The sequence below is a fragment of the Canis lupus genome, chromosome 17, assembly GCF_011100685.1.
Source record: "Canis lupus familiaris isolate Mischka breed German Shepherd chromosome 17, alternate assembly UU_Cfam_GSD_1.0, whole genome shotgun sequence".
In the NCBI taxonomy this organism is placed as follows: Eukaryota; Metazoa; Chordata; class Mammalia; order Carnivora; family Canidae; genus Canis; species Canis lupus.
The window spans coordinates 19,385,683-19,403,465 of record NC_049238.1 but is presented as its reverse complement, the minus strand read 5'-3'; the positions used below and the strand labels follow the sequence as shown (position 1 = coordinate 19,403,465).

General features: G+C 45.1%; 1 protein-coding gene and 1 long non-coding RNA gene across 4 annotated transcripts in view; one reads left to right on the top strand and one right to left on the bottom strand.

The window, feature by feature from the left end:
- Positions 1-3,173, bottom strand: part of EFR3B (EFR3 homolog B) — an 89,717-nt gene extending 86,544 nt beyond the window's left edge. For all 3 annotated transcript variants that reach the window (XM_038560948.1, XM_038560949.1, XM_038560950.1), the window contains exon 1: positions 3,051-3,173. In XM_038560948.1, the coding sequence (XP_038416876.1) occupies positions 3,051-3,135 (85 nt within the window). In that variant the 5' untranslated portion in view covers positions 3,136-3,173. The remainder of the gene's footprint in view (positions 1-3,050) is intronic.
- Positions 3,174-12,661: 9,488 nt separating this feature from the next.
- LOC111090536 lies at positions 12,662-15,410 on the top strand. Its single transcript, XR_005371841.1, has 2 exons — positions 12,662-13,250; positions 15,235-15,410. It is a non-coding gene; the product is annotated as an uncharacterized LOC111090536 (long non-coding RNA).
- The last annotated feature ends 2,373 nt before the right edge of the window (positions 15,411-17,783 follow it).

The following is a 17,783-nucleotide window of genomic DNA, read 5'->3' as shown; positions in this document are numbered from 1 at the left end:
TTATCAACCTGTGTTTATCAGTCTAAACAAGAATCTGGGAAGTCACTGCATCCCTTTGGAGAGCCATTTCCAGAAAGTGACTGGGGTTTAGGAAGTAAGGAGGTAGGTGGGGTGAGTTTGGCAAAGGGGAAGCAGAAGCAGTTCAGGGGCTTGAGTGGCCAGTGAAAGAAGGTGATCAGCATGGTTATGCTGGAGTGGGAGGTGATGGCAAACAGTCGTCCAGGAGCTGGCAGAGAGGAAAAGAGAAGGGTAGAGGCCCAAGAGAATCTGAAGGGACCAGGCTTTTGAGCGACCTGTCTTGTGAGTGCAGAACCTCTTAATGTACTGTCACACCCACTACCCAGCTTTAAGGCTCACCCACAGACCCAGGAGGCATAGATGGACACTCACTCCATCAGTTCATACCGAGATGTAGTTCCGAGGGATGACCCCACTTATTTGTGGTCCCAAAACCATGAGCTGGCTTTTGGATTGAGTGGGCGGACCTCAGTTCTAAGATTCTGTCTCGAATAGCACTGTGTCCTCTAGCCAAGACAAGGGGCTCTTATTCTCCCACAGACAGAAGAGAAGGAAGGAGATTGACAAATTCATAGTGGATCAAGTCACCAAGGTACGTGGTCAAGGGACACCTTTACCTAAAGCTTAGGTGACTTTTGGCTATCCATGGGGCCCCCGCTGCCCATTAGTCACTAAAATCCTGAGTGGCATTTTCCTAATGAGCATTTATTCAAGGCATTCAGGGGAAAGGGGCGCTGAGCTAGGAAGCCTTTTTTCATTTTCCCTGGTTCCACCTATGTCACCTTGGGCAAATCACTTGGAAAATATGGTAAAGCAAGAACCAAACATAAGAAGACTGTGCCTTCCCAACCTCTCTATCCACTTCCTTTTTCATTTCTCTCTTGACGGCTGGAGAGGGAATGATTATGAGTATTCACATGGACCCTTTCTTTTCACAAATTTTAAGAAAACACTGAGATCCAGGCCACTGAGCCCTCCCCTTGGAGAGCAGGCTCCCTTTTACAATCTCCTAAGACAAGGCTTTGCACTAAGCAAGACTCAGTAATAATCTCCCAACCAGCACTGGGACAACTTTCCTTTGCTGCAGGCAACTGCCCAGAGGATTCCTTCTTTATAATCTCTCTATGAATGATTTAGGAGTAACTACCATCTCTCTTTGCATCTGGAGGAATAAAAACATAACAGAGAAATGAAAAAGCTGTGGTGTATCCAAAAATAACACCCAGCAACGCTGGCTTCCCACTTTACCTTTCTGTACCAACCAACTCTTCCTTGATCTGCTTCATACAACGGAGGCAGATTGGGACCCCCTCAATGTCCAGATATCTGGGATCAATTATCAAACTGTCTCACACTAAATGCAATGAGGTGGCCCAGCAGAACTCAGGTTCCTAATTCTTCCTCACCCTGATGGGCCTGGTCCTTACTCCCTCCCCACTGCAGGTGCCCTGCAGTCACATGCTCTTGTCAAGTGATCTGCTGCTTTGGGCTGCATACTCTGCAGAAAAGAATAGGGGGTAAAACAGAAAGAAAGAAAATACAGCTTTCTCCTGGGAACCTCACAACCTCCCAGCTTATAAAGCAACTGCCTTGTTACCTTCTTGCAGAGTCCCCACTGGCCAGCAGAACACACTCAAAAGGTCAACCACCCCTCCCTTTGGTGCATCCAAGAGAAAGAGTACTTGCTGAGGGGATCTGCTGATGTCTCAGCCTGGTTCAGAAATGCAGATATGTGACCAATGGGATGGGGGGAGGATGCGGAGGAAAAGGCTGAATTTCTCTCTCTCTCTCAACAGTGAGGCCCGCCGATTGCGGAGCCTTTGTACCATGCTCAGCTTCCTCTGCCTCCACCAAACTTTGTGACTCACAGTCTGTGTGCAGAGTGAGGCAGCTGAGCGGGCCTCAGTGGTGGGTTAAATCGGGAACTCGCTCTTCTCCCAACACTCACCTCTCAGCTGTCACCTGAGTCCCTACCTGGCAGTGGGGATGGGAGGTGAGCACAGTTCCAGTTCTTTGGTCCTAAATAGCTGTCAGAACCTGGGACCTGGGTTCTGATGGACTTATGTCCATCGGGATCAGGTCTCTCTCTCTGTGTCTCTCTCTTTCCCTCTGTCTCTCTCTTTCACACACACACACCAGGTCAGAGCATCTGGAGGCTCTGTAAGGCAGTTGATTTTCTAGACCGGTCTGGGTCTCCAGGGCTCCATCCACTAGAGATGCAGCGTGAGACCCAAAGCGCTCTTTTCTTCACCCATGCTGCCTCCAAACCTGAGAAATGCCTGGCAAATTTTTAAAGCAGAACTGCTCATCAGGAGGGTCTGGCTAACTGTTGCACATCAGTTGAGGAGATGGCTGGGGAAGGGGGGAAGAGAGGTAGGTGGGCGGGCAGCCAGGAGGTGGCTGGCTCCCCAGAGCTGCGCTGTACCCTCGGCAGCGTCTCCTCCCTCCATCACTGCGGAGGGCAAATCTGGAAGTTGGGGAACCTGGGACCCACGGGCCGCAGGGGCGGACAGAGGCCGCGTCCATCCAGGGGCGGCGACACGAGGCTCCCAGTCCCGGCGATGCCCCAGCCCCCCCCGCGCCGGCGCCGCCCCCCGCATCCTCGGAGCCCGGCGAGCTCTCCCGGCTTCCCGCAGAAAACTCCCCGGCACAACCCGCTTTTGTTAATTCCGCAATTGCTGTCACACGATCACCCCCGCCAACGCTCCCTGCCGGCCGGGCTCCAAGGGTCCAAGAGGAGACCCGCTCGCCCCGGAGCGCGGCCGCTCGGGACGCCCCCGCCCCGCCCCCGCCCCGCGGACGCCCACCGCCCACCCGCCCCGCAGCCGCAAGTGCCCGGCGCGCAGGACCTCCGAGGACCCGCGGGTCCCCGGCCTGGAGCATCTTTGTCCTCTGAGCGCAGCCGCGCGCGCTCGGAGCGACAGCAGGAACCCAGCCGGGCACCGAGGCTGTGCCGCCCGGCCCCGCCGGCCCCGCGGGGGACAACGGCCCGCGCCCCGCAAGTTTGGAGGCGGGGGCAGAGGCCGCCTTACCGTACATCTCTGCGGGGCGAGCGCCTCCCGGGAGGCCGCGTCGCCGCGTCGCCTGCAGCCAGCCCCGGCGGCGCCTGCCTTTCATTCACAGCCTGGGCGGCGGATGGCGGCGGCCGGCGGCGGCCGGGGCGGGGCGGGGGCTGGAGCGAGGGCGGGACGCGGAAGGGCCGGAGCCGGGAGCCGCGCGCCCATCCAGCCGCCGGGCGGAGCGCGACCGGCCTCCGCTGGGGTCGCGGGCAGGGCCGCGCCGGGAGGGGAGGAGGCTGTGCTCACGGGGGTCCCGCCCCCGGCCCGGCCGCCCCGCCCCGCCCCGCCCCGCCCCGCCCCGCCCCAGCCAAGTTCCCGCCCTCCGCCCGCCCCGCCGCGCCCCGCCCCGCCCCGCCCCGCCGGCCTCCCCGGAACCCCCGACCCCCCGCTGGGGCTCCCAGGCCCTGGGCGGCGCGTTTTCCAGCCGCGGCGTTCCTCGGGGGAGCCGCCCACCCTAATCCCCTGCTCCTCTCGGAATGCGCAGGCTGACCGCTGGCCTCGCCTCTAACCCGTGGGCCCCGAGGGCCAGCCCGGGCTTCCGAGGCTGCAGGTGTACCCCTCCCCGCCGTCTGTCCGGGATGCGTAGGCAGAGCCAAGGGACGCAAGGAAGAGGAGCTGAGGAACAACTCCCCTCCCTTGCTTGGCTTCCTTAGCGAAGCCGCATTCCCTAATTAAGAACCGCCCTGGAGCCTTCCCAGCCAGTCTCCGGCCAGGTGCTTGCTGCCGAAGGGCGTCCTTCCTGGGCCAGACCCGCGGGAAACACCGCACTCCACCCCCTAAGTGCTGCAGGAAGCCGGCTTGCTTCTCCCCTCTCCGATCATACGTGTAATTCACACGCTTCGAGCCCAGGATCCTCTCTCCCTGTGTCCCAGGCCGACTTCACCCTCTGTGACTACAGGAGAGACAGACTGGAGGCTGAAGGCTCAAGCCCCGCACCCTGATTAACATCTTCTGGCCCAGCCCAGGGCTTCCCTAAGGCTTCTCCATCCAGCCTCCTCTGTCTCACGCATTTATTCACCTGGCCTCCCCTTCAGCGCATCAGTTTCTCCTCCTGCCCCGTGGCTGAGGGGTTTTGTCCCTAACAAGGAGGAGTGAGGGAGCTAACAACCTTAAAGATTGTGATGACTCCCATTTTACAGAAGAGGAAACTGAAGCGGTTAATTTGTGTTCTTCTTCCTAGATACTGAGCTGTGTTTCTGCAGGCCAGTCTCCTACTCTCTCTGAACCTCAGCTTCCTGCAGACTATAGGGAAGTTTATATAAAACCTCATGAGGGGCACCTGGGTGGCTCAGTGGTGAGTATCTGCCTTTGGCCCAGAGCGTGATCCCAGGGTCCTGCGATGGATCAAGTCCCACATGGAACTCCCTGCAGGGAGCCTGCTTCTCCCTCTGTCCCTGTCTCTGTTTCTCTGTGTTTCTCATGAATAAGTAAGTAAAATCTTAAACAAAAAAAAAAAAACCTACATGAAAGTACACAGTGGGCACTCACACAGTTATTTTTTTCCCTTCTTTACCCAAGGCAGGGAACAGAACTGAAGAGAGAATCCTGGTTGCTGGACTCTTGGATCAGTGCTCTCTCTTTGTATCCCAAACTCACGTTTCCTATTTCTCTCTGGCCTTACCACCTCCTCCTACTCCCTTGCTGTTTCCAGATTTTTTTCCCGTTCCTTTAAATCTTTACCTCTCTTAGCAGCACACATGAGCCCTGGAGCATTTTTGCCCCCCATTCCCCCCTGGGAGGGTTCTCAGGTCTCATATTTAGTCTAGACCCTTAGATGACTTACAAAGATGCTCTGTCTCTATTTTCCAGTTTTGGGAGGTCAAGTGGCTTTGAAATCTGCTGAGAGTCACACCTGAACCAGGGCAGAAGGGAGAATTTGGAGTCAAGCTCAGTCTGGACACCTGGAGATACTCCCAGCCCACAGTTCTGTTCAACACAAAATATACTCATTAAACACCGGTGCCTGCAGCATAATGGCAAATGCACTGTCTTCACTTCATGGAGTGAAATGTCTGGCAGGTGTTATTTCCATGTGAGGAAGTTGGGGGGGGGGGGCACAGTCTTTTGGCTCACAGATTTTGTTTTTGTTTTTAAGATTTTATTTATTTGAGAGAAAGAGAGAGAGAGAGCACAAGTGACTACGTAGGGGGAAGAGGAGGAAGAGGGAGAGGGACAAGCAGACTCTGCATTGAGCATGGAGACTGATGTGGGACTCCATCTCAGGACCCTGAGATCATGATCTGAGCCAAAATCAAGAGTCAGGTGCTTAACCAACTGCAGGTGCCCCTGGCTCACAGTTTAAACATAAGGGCAGAACCCAAGGGTCCTAATATCCAGGATAGTATGCCCATGAAAAGACATCAAGTAGCTATCAGCAATTTAGGTGAATTGTGGTAAAGAGGAAAGGTCAGAATTGCGATTTCTTTCGCAGCTAGGTTCTTTTCTGTATCTGCAGAAACCCAAAACATGGTGATGAGTATGGCAGAAAGGAAAGTGGAGAAGAAATAACATTTACTGTGTATGCACTATGCATTGGGTTCTGGGTCAAATACTTTGCACAGGTTATCTCTGCAACACTCTCAGCAACTTTGCAAGGTCAATAGTATTATTCCCATTTTGCATCTGGGAAACTGAGTTCCAGAAAGATGCAATAACTCTAGTAAATATCAAGCAGGGATTCAAGCCCAGAACACTCTGCCCAGGACTCATTTTCTTCCCACCACACTCTGATGCCTTGCAGTCCACACTGATGTACACAGAACAAAATTTTATTTAAATTCAATTAATAAACATATAATGTATTATCGGTTTCAGAGGCTGAGGTCAGTGATTTATCATTCTGATATAATACCCTGTGCTCATTACATCACGTGCCCTCCTTAACATCCATCACCTAGTTACCCCCTCCCCTTCTCCCTCTCCCCTCCAGCAACACTGTTTGTTTCCTATAATTAAGAGTCTCTTGTGGTTTGTCTCCCTCTTTGATTTCATCTTGTTTTATTTCCTCTCTTCCCCTATGATCCTCTGTTTTATTTCTTAAATTCCACATATGAGTGAGATCATATAATTCTTTCTCTGATTGACTTATCTCTCACTTAATATATATACACACACCACATCTTCTTTATCCATTCATTTGTCAATGGACATCTGAGCTATAGTTTGGCTATTTTGGATATTGCTGCTATAATCATTGGGGTGCAGGTGCCCTTTCGATCACTACATTTGTATCTTTGGAGTTAATACACAGTAATGCAATTTCTGGCTCATAGCGTAGCTCTATTTTCCACTTTTTGAGGAACCTCCATACTGTTTTCCAGAGCGGCTGCAACCAGCTTGCATTCCCATCAACAGTGTGTGAGGGTCCCCCTTTCTCTGCATCCTCGCCAACATCTGTCATTTCCTGACTTGTTAATTTTAGCCATTCTAACTGGAGAACAATTGCATTTTAAACTGAGTAGTTTTAACAGTGCAAAGGCCATGCTCCCTTCCTGCTCTTTTACTTGCTTTCACTCCCCTTCCTCATCTGTATTTCATTCCCCCATTACCTGAGTTTGGAGGAGAGAGCAGAGAGGGGTCTCAAGCTATCCAGACCAAAGCAGGTGCTCTAATTTCCACCATCGTAGGCCATCAGCAGCAGACCCCTGTGGTATTAGCTGTTCCTCAGTCAGGCTGGAGGAACTAACCTAAGGAAAAGTTATTCTTCTTTAGCGAGCGTGCACCCAATTAACACAATCGCTCTGAGCAAGGTGCTTAGCTGCAACAGTTCAGTGATCCTCGGTGACATGAGCAAGCACCACAATTTCTAGAGTTTCCATATGGACCAAAGGTCAAATTTCCCTGGATTTCAGAGAAAGGGGGGCTTAGAAGTGGGAGGCAGTCCACAACCATGGCACAAAAACCAGGACCATCATTTGCATCCTGGGCCCCAGCACAGCACCAGGTCCATCCTTCAGTCCAGGAGTCTGACTTGTGATGCTCCAGCCTCACACAGCCACACCAGCTCCACTGGTCTGCTTAGGAGCCTCTAATCACCCCATCAGCCACAAAGCTACAGCAGCTCTTGCTCTGGGCACCAGCCTTGAACAGGCAAGGGCTTTAAAGGCCTTCCAGAGGGAGGGAAAAAGGCAAGAAGATGACAGCTCCAGAGGATACAGCTTCAGAGGAAAAAAAATTATGAGGCCTAGAGAAGGGTCCAGGGAGAACTAGAGGGGAGAGTGTCCCCCTAAGATTGTCAAGTAGCTGATTAGCTGTGAAACCTGAAATAGAAGTCAGGATTCCTGACTCCAGGCCTGGTGACTTGAACTCCTGGCACTTCTTCCTTGAAGCAGGTACCTTGACCTACTTCTCAGAAGCCGCAGGGAAAGAACAGCCTATAAAAACAATACCCAAGTCTAGGAGCTAGTGGGTATCTAAGGGCTGAAGAATGCATCTCCACAACACGGAAAACAGCTCACGAGCCGGGTCAGTAGGACGTGCTCTTGGCTAGGTTCCTGGAAGCTGCCTGGAGGGACACAGGGGGACAGAGCTGCTTGCTGCCATGAGATCAGGGCCTGAGCATCTGGGGTACATGCAGAAGGCTGCTGCAGACTGATTTCATCTCTAAACCAGATTTTACCAGAGAGTGAGTGAAGTTTGAGGTATTGATTGCTGACATGTCGGAGTTTAAGGGTACTGAGCAAATTCTCCTACCCTCTTCCCCATCTCTGGTTTACCTTGTGTTCACCCTCTGGGGCAGAGTCAGCTTCCCTTCATTAGTTGCTGCTGCTGCTGCCCGTGGTCCCTGGAGAAGAGGCTCCATTCCCAAGGGAGGTTCAAATCCATGTCCTCTTGCTTCTAGTAAAAAGCTCAGGCATTACCATGCCTTTTGCCCTGACCCTTCTGTCCTTTCACTCTGTCCTTGCTCCCAGCTATCAGGAGGCACCTGTTCTCCACCCATCACCTCCCATCTCCAACCTGTGTGATTCTTGCTTCTACTGGGACATGCTGAAGGACCTGAAGGCCCATGGTGACATTTTCATCCATTGATAGGCATGGCTTAGAAGAAAGGACATGGGAAGCTAATAGCTGATCAGACAGATCATCTCAGAAGGTCAGAACTGGCTTTCTAAACCTTGGCTAAGGAGACCTGTATGACACCACAGCCAGCAGGAACAGGTTTGCCGAGAGCCTGGCCAACATGGTGAAAGTATGGTTTAAATGAAATTGGAGGACGGAGGAAAACCTGACCACTAGGGAAGGATATGGAACGGACATGTGAGATGCTGAACTCTAAGACCAGGAAAGTGTTTCCAGTGGAGGAAGAACACTGGGGCTTCAATGGGCTGGATGCCAACACTCCACAGAAGTTACCCTGGCTCTCCTGAGCCAAACCCAGGCTCCCCAACCTTGTCAACTCATAGCCTTGTATTGGCTTTGGAAAGCACCTCTTCTTTTCTTCCAAAAGATGCTCAGCCTTTGGCAGCCATGCAGTGAGGAATCCCTGGCAATGACCATTTCCCCCTCCCTGGACTTTGCTTAGCCATAGGACCCCTCTTTGATACTCAGCCCCATTTTCAGCTTCTAAATCTTTAGCTTAGCTCTCACTTTTCTGGCTCAGGAAGACAGCTCAGTTCAGTCTCATGACAGGATGGTCAGCAATTCTCAGGTGAAAGTAATAGAGAAGCTCACACATCTATATATCAACACGCATATAACAAAGAAAGTCAGTTTGATGGGGCACCTGGATGGCTCAGTCGGTTAGGCATCTGCCTTTGGCTCAGGTCATGATTCCTGGGTTCTGGGATGGAGCCCTACGGCTGGCTCTCTGCTCAGCAGGGAGCCTGCTTCTCCCTCTCCTTCTCCCACTCCCCCTGTTTGTGCTCCCTCTGCTCGTGCACTCTTTCTCTGTCAAATAAATAAAACCATAAAAAAAGAAAGTCAGTTTGATTTTGAACCCATTAATATCTGGTGTCTGTTAGGTTTGGACTCAGTGGTGCTCTGATTTATGGGACATGCATTTATTGAGAGCATACTACAGCAAGAGATTCTATTAAACATCACGGGGGGAGAGAACTAAGAATGCTCCCACCATCCCGAAAACTCACAGTCTAGTAGAGAAGTCAAGACAGAAAAATGACATATCAGAGGAGGGATCAAAATAGAGTCTCAGGACTCTGAAAACTAAAATGTTGCTTAGAGGAGTTAAGGAAGACAGACATGAATGGGAAGACATCTGTATTCATGGATTAGAAAATTTAATATTGTTGAAATGTCCATAGTGTCTAAAACAATCTTCAGATTCAATACAATTCCTATCAAAATTCCAACAGCATTTTTCTCAGAAATAGGAAAAAATTCCCAAAATTAATATGGAGCCACAAAGACTCTGAATAGTCAAAGCAATCCTGAGAAAGCGGAATAGATTAGAGGCAACACACTTCCTGATTTCAAGCTATATTACAAAGTGATAGTAATCAAAATAATATGGTACCAGAATAAAGACAGGTATATAAACCAATGGAATAAAATGGGGAGCCCAGAAATGAACCCTTACATCTATAGTCAAATGACTTTCAACAAGGGTGCCAACACCATAGGGGAAAGGTTGAGCTCTTCCACAAATAGTCCTGGGACAACTGAATATCATGCAAAAGAATGAAGTTAGACACTTATTTTATACCAAACACAAAGGTTGACTCTAAATGGGTTAAAGACTTAAACATAAGACCAGAAACTATAAAACTCCTAGAAAAAAAGCATACTTGAAAAGCTTTTTGGCATTGATCTTAGCAATAATTCTTTGGATATGACACCAAAAGCATAAGTGACCAAAGCAAAAAATAAAGAAATGGACTATAGCAAACTATGAACTTTATACAACAAAGGAAACAATGAACAAAATGAAAAGACAGCCTATAAAATGGGATAGAATAATTACAAACCATGTTCCTGGAATGGGATTGATATCTAAAATACATAAGGAACTCATACGACTCAACATCAAAAGAATGAAGAACCTGATTTGAAAATGGGCAAAGGATCTGAATAGACATTTCTCCAAAGAAGAATGGTCAACAGGTATATGAAAAAATGTTCAAAAAAATGTTCAACATCACTAATCATCAGAGAAATACAAATGAAAACCATGAGATACCACTTCAGATAGTTATAAAAAGATAAGAGATAACAAGTGTTATGAGTGTGTGGAGAAAAGAGAACCCTTGTGCACTGTTGGTGGGAATGTAATTTGGTATAGCAAATGTAGAAAACAGCATGGAGGTTACTAAACAAATTAAAAATAGAACTACCATATAACTCAGCAATCCCACTCCTAGATATACATCCAAGGGAAATGAAATCAATATTTTGAAGAGATCTGCACTCACATCCTCATTGCACCATTGTTCACAATAGCCAAGATATGGAAACAACCTAAATGTTCATTAGCATCTTGTTTAGTAGAATGGATTACAGGTGAGGAGCTCATTTCTGTGATTATGCCAATCTCTGAGAAAGTCTAGTCCAATTCTGTACTCAATAACAGAGGGAATAACTATGGGGAATTCAAGGGTTCTAGAGTCCACTGTGAAGTAGATTCTGGCCAAAATTCCACTTATGACCTGACTCCAATAGACCCTCACTTCAACCACTTAACCAATATTAAGTGTTCTGAAGAATTAGTGTTACATCCAAGTCATTGTCCAATAATCCCTAGCTGATCCTTTTTTTATGGCCACAATCCACTTTGGGAAAGGGTGGAAGAAATATAAACTTGTGGTGGTTCTGCACTGTTGTGCCTTAAAAAAACCCCAGGCTTTCCCTTTATTCATGGAGTCTTAGGTCTAGCAATTTGATGTGAGGCTGCCACTCTCTTGTAAAGACTTGAGCCAAATATTTTTTTCAGCAGACCAGGCATTTGGTTTTCAAATGTTTGGTTGGTTTGTTTGCTTGCTTGCTTGTTTCTCTAAAGATTTTACTTATTCATGAGAGACACTGAGAGAGACACAGAGACATAGACAGAGGGAGAAGCAGGATCTCTGCAGGGAACCCGATGTGGGACTCAATCTCAGGACCCTGGGATCATGACCTGAGCAGAAGGTGGATGCTCAGCCACTGAGCCACCCAGGCATCCCTAAAATATTTTTAAATCAAATGGGATCCTAGTGGCTAATCATTCATTTTAGCATAAAAAGAATCCTTGGAGGCCTGAAGCTTCTGATTTATCATACCAGCCTTGCTGCCCATAATGCAAATCAAGTCCCTGTACCACTAGCAATCAAGTGTCACCATTTGGTCTTTGCTGAGCCAGGATCTGTTCACAATAATTGAAATAAAGGAGGGGAGGATGTGAGAGGGTCCATTTCAGTTGTAGCATATCACAGCCATTCCTGGCCTACTTAGAATAGCTGCTAAAGCACTCTCAAAGATTCCCTTCATGAGCATTTTCTGGGCCACCTTGGGAACATAGAGGATATGAAAAATGCCTTCTGATATTTATACTTTTCGGTGTCTTTGAATCTCTTCCTCAATATTATACCACATTGTATCTCAGCTTCACTTAGCATTGTTCTCTACTGTGACTAGGATTTAGGCAACCCACCAAGAAAATAGGTAGAAACACTTCCAACTACTCAAATTAGTATGTTAGGTTCAAATTTCTAGAAAATATATCCATGTCTCTACATTCAGCCTGAATCAAAATGTTGGTTTTCTTCCTTAAAAAAAAAATCTATTCCTCTTTGTGTTTTCCCCCGTATTCATATAAATTAACAAAAGTTTGTGTGTGTGTGTGTGTGTACTTGACCACAGTGGGTTCTAATCATTAACTCCTAGATTGTACTTTATAATTGGCCTCCCTGGGCATGCTGGTACCTAATTCTAGTTATGTTTGGAAATAATGAGGAGTGAAGGGGGTAGAGTAGGGAAGGATAATTGGTTTCTCTTTGCAAGTTAACTCCCTTAGATACATCTTGATGTAAAACAACAATAGACTCATTAGATATTGGAGCAGATCTTGTTTGGACTGGTGGAGGAGGTTCAGTGTGAGGTTTAGGGGAACATGGTCTTCTGAGTTCCTCAGGTTTTTGCATATATTGCCATTCTAGTGCTTGAGGTACACCACTTTCCTAATCAATGCCCTGGACTTTGATATAAGAGATCTAGTGAGGCTGTGAATTCAGCTGAATTTGTAATTCAACAAGTCAGGGACTTTAGCTTTGAGTTATCTCTGTCCTGTGGCTGTAGGAAACGAATTTCTTTTTCATGCAATCTTAGACAATTTGTATGACAATCTGAGAACTTAAGGATTTGAGCTTGTGACTTATTTTCTTCTAAGCAAATTCAATCCAACAGAAGAAGTTATACCATTCTGTAGTCCTTTCATCCCTTTCAACATTCTTGCAGTTTGGCAGGAGCAAATAGTTGGTTCTAATAAACAGAAATCAGGGGCATTATTTATCTTTTTAATTTTTTCCAACCATTGTATATCATGATATTTACTATTGATTATCATGATAATGATATTTACTGCCCTTGGTCTTAAATAACTAAGCGGTGGATTCTCTCTTCCACCCGTTTCCCCAAGATTCTGTTGCTGGCAACCATCTCCCAGCACCAGTTTCTCCCTACTAGTCAAGGTTCGTCCACATAACATAAACCAACTCTGGCTAGCTTAAGCAGCAAAGGAATTCATTAGAATAGTATAGAGTCAACAAGGAAGCCAAAAATCCAAATCCAGCCAGGAACCAAGAGAGATTGGGTATCCAAATACCATCAAGATCATGTCATCAAAATAAGGCCATCATCACTGACACCACCACCACTGGCTACTTGCTGCTGCCACTTTTGGTGTCTCTGACAAAGGATCCCCATCCTCTGCATGTTCTTTCAAACCCAATACTGCAGTAATACAGAACTCCCACCTTCTTATCTTCACAATATTCAAAGTCCTGTACAGTAGCATCTGTTTCACTGATTGCAGACCACATGCTAATACCTTTGGTGGAGAACAAGGAGAGCTGTTTTTCTTGGTTTCCATAGTGAGAGGTGGAGCCTTGTCTCCTATATATGTTGGATCTTTACATGAGAAGAGTGGATGCTAGGTGGTCCCATTCCACTACCCCATCCCTGAAAAAGTCTAATGGTCTTTAAACTGAAACGATTAGAACAAACAGCAAATAGACAAAAGCTAAGGTAGGTGAAAGTAATTTATTAGAATTAATTATTTTAACAAGTGAAAATCTCCATACCTAGGTAAATTTCTAAGATGCTAAGAAGTCTTGGGAAAAATATTGCAAAGTAACTATCAATAAGCCTTAAAAATTCATGAGAAACTAGAGAGGAATTGAAATTGAATTGACCTTGTAGGAAGGAAAACTGTGGGTTCTGCTAATTACCAGCTTCGTGTTGAATGCTGAGAATTAATACAATCACTTGGTTAAACAGGGTTGCTTGCTGTGAATACCTAGAAAATGATTAAATGAACACTTGGAGCCAATATGAATTTATTAAGGACCAGTCATAGTAACCATCTTTATTTTCTTTTTGAATCAATCATCAACCAATCAATCAATCCATTAGCCCATTAATTAATTGGTTTTTGACTATTGGTAGAAAATGAGAATGTTATGGGTACTGTGTCTTTAAAAAGTTAAAAATACCATTATTTGCTTTTACTATAAAAAGAAACCATGGTAATTATGGAAAAGTAGATAGAATTTTCTAGTGAAATGAACTCTATTATCCATGCTTCCTCCCCACTGAAGTTACATTAAAAGAATAAGAAATATAAGAATCCACAAAGAAAAAGAGACTAAGAGAAGAGAGAAAAGGATCATAGAGGACAGCACATCTTTGGAAGATGGAAAATAAGTGGATGCATGGAACTGATTTGGCAGCACATACAGAGTAGAAAGCAAGTGCCTACAAAGAAGATGCCAATGAAAACAAGGCAATTTGGATAACCGAACTCCAGGAATTCTCAGGAATCAAAGGCAGTAAGAACCAGATGTAGAAGTGGAGCTGAAAACAGGAGAATTGGATACGACTCCTGTCCACTTACATTTCTGATCATATTTTTGCGAGTTGCTTTTAAATAGGAACTGAAAGCAAAAGATACTCAGATGCTTAACAAAAAGATCTAACATGAAAGAGAACAAAATACAAAACAAACAGTAAAAAGGACTTGCAGGAATTAGAGGCAATACTGGTAGTAGGAGAAACCTTTACATGTAACATCACCAGAGAGGGAAGAAAAGATATTACATCAATGAAAGATGGCTTTTATTTTATTGTAGAGACTTATCTGTTTATTGTACAGGGCAAGGGGTAACCAAGTGAATAGATCTTCCATTAACACGGACACTCTGGATTTTTTGTTTGTTTTATATACTAGAATTTTAAAAATGGTTTAACAAAATGTTAAAGGGCTCTAGACTGAGTTTCAAAAATTAATCTTTAAATTTATTTGTTATTGAAGTATACTCAACACACCATGTTACATTAGTTTCAGATGTACAATATAGTGATTCCACAACTCTATACATTATGCTATGCTTGCCACAGTTGTAGCTTCCTTCTGTTACCATACTTTCTGTTCAAGCAACAGAAAGTAATACTAGATAACTTAAACAAAAATGCAATTCATTATAAGGTTATGGGTATCTCACCAAATCAAAGACATAGGTGAAAAATCGGAATCAGAAAGGGCTGGAGCCAGGGCAGCTCTGGGTTCCTGGCAGCAGGAATGTTGGATCAACCAGTTGGATGAAGGCATGACTGCTGTGATGCATGTTTCAACTTTTTGTTTTTAAAGTGCTGGGAGGGAGAGGAGCCTACTTGTCCTAGGTTGGGTCAAGGGTACACTCTCTGGCTAGGGAAGCAAAAGGTCCATTATTAGATAGTTTCACTAAACATACATCAGTAGAAAAGGGAAGTCTCCCCCCTGGAATGTCAGAGTAATATTATCAGGAGAGGGAATAAAACCCAGGGAACAAACCCAGCAAATTTCTATAATATCAATGGCTAAAAATAAGTTTGGAAACAATGAATCTGCAAAATTTTTATTTTTTTGCAATGACAAAGAATAGTCCATTGGAAGTATATGCAAAAATGTATTCAATCAATTACCTCTCATGGGACATTAAGATTGTTTTCTATTTTTTGCTTTTATAAATAGTACCTTGACAAACATCTTTAGACCCCAGCTTTTGCAGGCATCTTTATTGAAAAGTGGTCGTCTAGAATCCTTGTGGACGAGATGAAAATTTCTAGGCTGGATGACTTCATATGAAGAATGCTGCTGGTCCATTGATGTTGACTTGCAGAGACTTTACTAAAGTTCTGTGGACTTTGCCCTTGGCCTCTTTTTGTTCTACAACTTTATGGATGATTTAGATATGCCATTAAAAAATGTGCTTAACAAATATGTAGATGCCATAGATGTAATAATAATAATAAATATGGTAGAATATCATCAAACTTCAGAATGAAGGGCGGTCCGGGTGGCTCAGCGGTTTGGCGCCGCCTTTGGCCCAGGGGTGATCCTGGAGTCCTGATTCAAGTCCCACATGAGGCTACCTGCACAGAGCCTGCTTCTCCCTCTGCCTGTGTCTTTGCCTCTCTCTCTCTCTCTTTCTTTCTCTCTCTCTCTCTCTGTGATCTCAAGAATAAATAAAATCTTAAAAAAAAAAAAAGAAAAAGAAAAAGAAAAAGAGAAATCAGTCACCTACTGACCCAGCTCACTATCAGTCAAATAAGGGTCTGGTGATCTTTACCAAACTTCAGAATGATCCTTATGAGCTGAAATACCAGGTCTAAGCCAACAAAATTAAAACTAACAGGAAGAAATGTTAAAGTTCTGCTTTTTTTTTTTTTTTAATAAAAATCAATTGTTCAGAGACAGGAAGGGTAAATGCCATTTGGACAGAAATTCACACAAAAAGATCTGAAGATTTTATTAAATGCAAAGTCAGTATGGCTCAACAGAATGATAATCAAAGCCAGTGTGATCTTAGAATGTATTAAAATAAGTAAAATATCTAGAACTTGGATGCTAGCCTCCCATATCTTTTGCTCTGGTCAGACTGGAGTGTTGGGTTTTAATTTTGACTGATTATACTTTTAAAAAGAGTAACAAACTGGAGTGCATGCAAGGAATGGCATCCAGTGGGTATAATGATAACTTACTGAGTGCTTACTATATGCCAAGCACCATGCCAAAGACATTAAAAAAAAAAAAACACATGAAAGAGGTATAATTTTACAGATAGGGAAACTGAGTCATAGGATGCTCAATAACTTGCTCAAGGTCACACAGCTAGTAAGTTAAAAATCAGAGACTGGAACTCGTGAGTCCAACCCGGGAGATTGCTGTCACCCATCTCATCACACACACTGCTATTTTGTGAAGCAAAACAGGTAACTCCACCACGTAAGTGTGATTTGAGGGACTCTGAGCACATTGTCTGTAGTGAAATATCTCACTGGCTAGCTGGACCACACAAACAGGCACATTATGCACTTGCTCTTTATATCTAAACCCAGAAATCTTAATACTTTGCAGATTGAAAGTCAGCTAAAAAAAGATTTTGATAAAAGGAAGAATTGTTCAAGGGTGCTAGATAGTGGAATTCATTCACTCAACAGCTAGTTGAGTGCTACATCGAGAACTACAATGTACTTGGCAGTGTGGTAGGCCTGATAACATAATGATGAAAAAGACTAATGTTTTTCTGCTCTGGCAGAGTTCACCTTCAATGGAGGGTTGAAAAATACAGTTGATCCTTGAACAGCACAGGTTTGAACTGTGCGGATCCACTTACATGTGGATATTTTTCAATAATTACAGTATGGTACTGTAAATATCTTTTCTCTTCCTTATGATTTTCTTAGTAACATTTTCTTTTCTCTAGTTTGCTTTAATGTAGGTATACAGTATATAATACATATACAAAACATGTTAATCAAATGTTTGTGTTACCAGTAAGGCTTCTGGAAAACAGTAGGCTATTTGTAGTTAAGTTTTGGGGAGTCAAAAGTTATATGTGGATTTTCCACTGTGTGGGGGTCGGCGCCTCTAACCTCTGCATTGTTCAAGGGCTGCTATAATGAAATCAGTGATGGTAATAAGTGTAGTTGGTGAATTAGGAAGGAAGGAGAACCATGGAAACCTTCCTCAGTCTAGAGGGGTAGGAGTTTAGGGGTAGGGTGCATTTCCTTGGGAAGTGAAGGCCACGTTAAAACTTGAAGGGTAAGTTCAACTTTACCCAAAGGAGGAGATGGAGAGAAGGAAGAGAGTTTTCTGGGCAAGGTTCAGATAATTCCAGTAAGAGGTGGGGATGGCCAAGGTATGGGCTGTAGGGTGAAGAGAGGATGGATTTTTCCAGAGAGTGGTATGCATACTATTTGATCAGTACCTGAGATTATCACATGTGCTCCACAGATATGTATATCATACTAATTATGTGCTTATTTTAATATATATTAGAAATATATAAAACTAGCATATCAAACTTGATTTCCTGGATGGTATTATTTAAGATGAAACTAGATACTTACATTTTAAAAAGAAAGTCAGTTATAAATATTAAGCAAATAATGGTACTGGTGGCAGAAAGCTCTTTATGGGTGGGGAGCAGAGCTGCAGAATTGCTGAGGGCACCACGTTGCCTAGGGTCAGCCCTGCCAGTAACAACCGTGTCCTGCCCCTCCCTTGACCCACCCTTG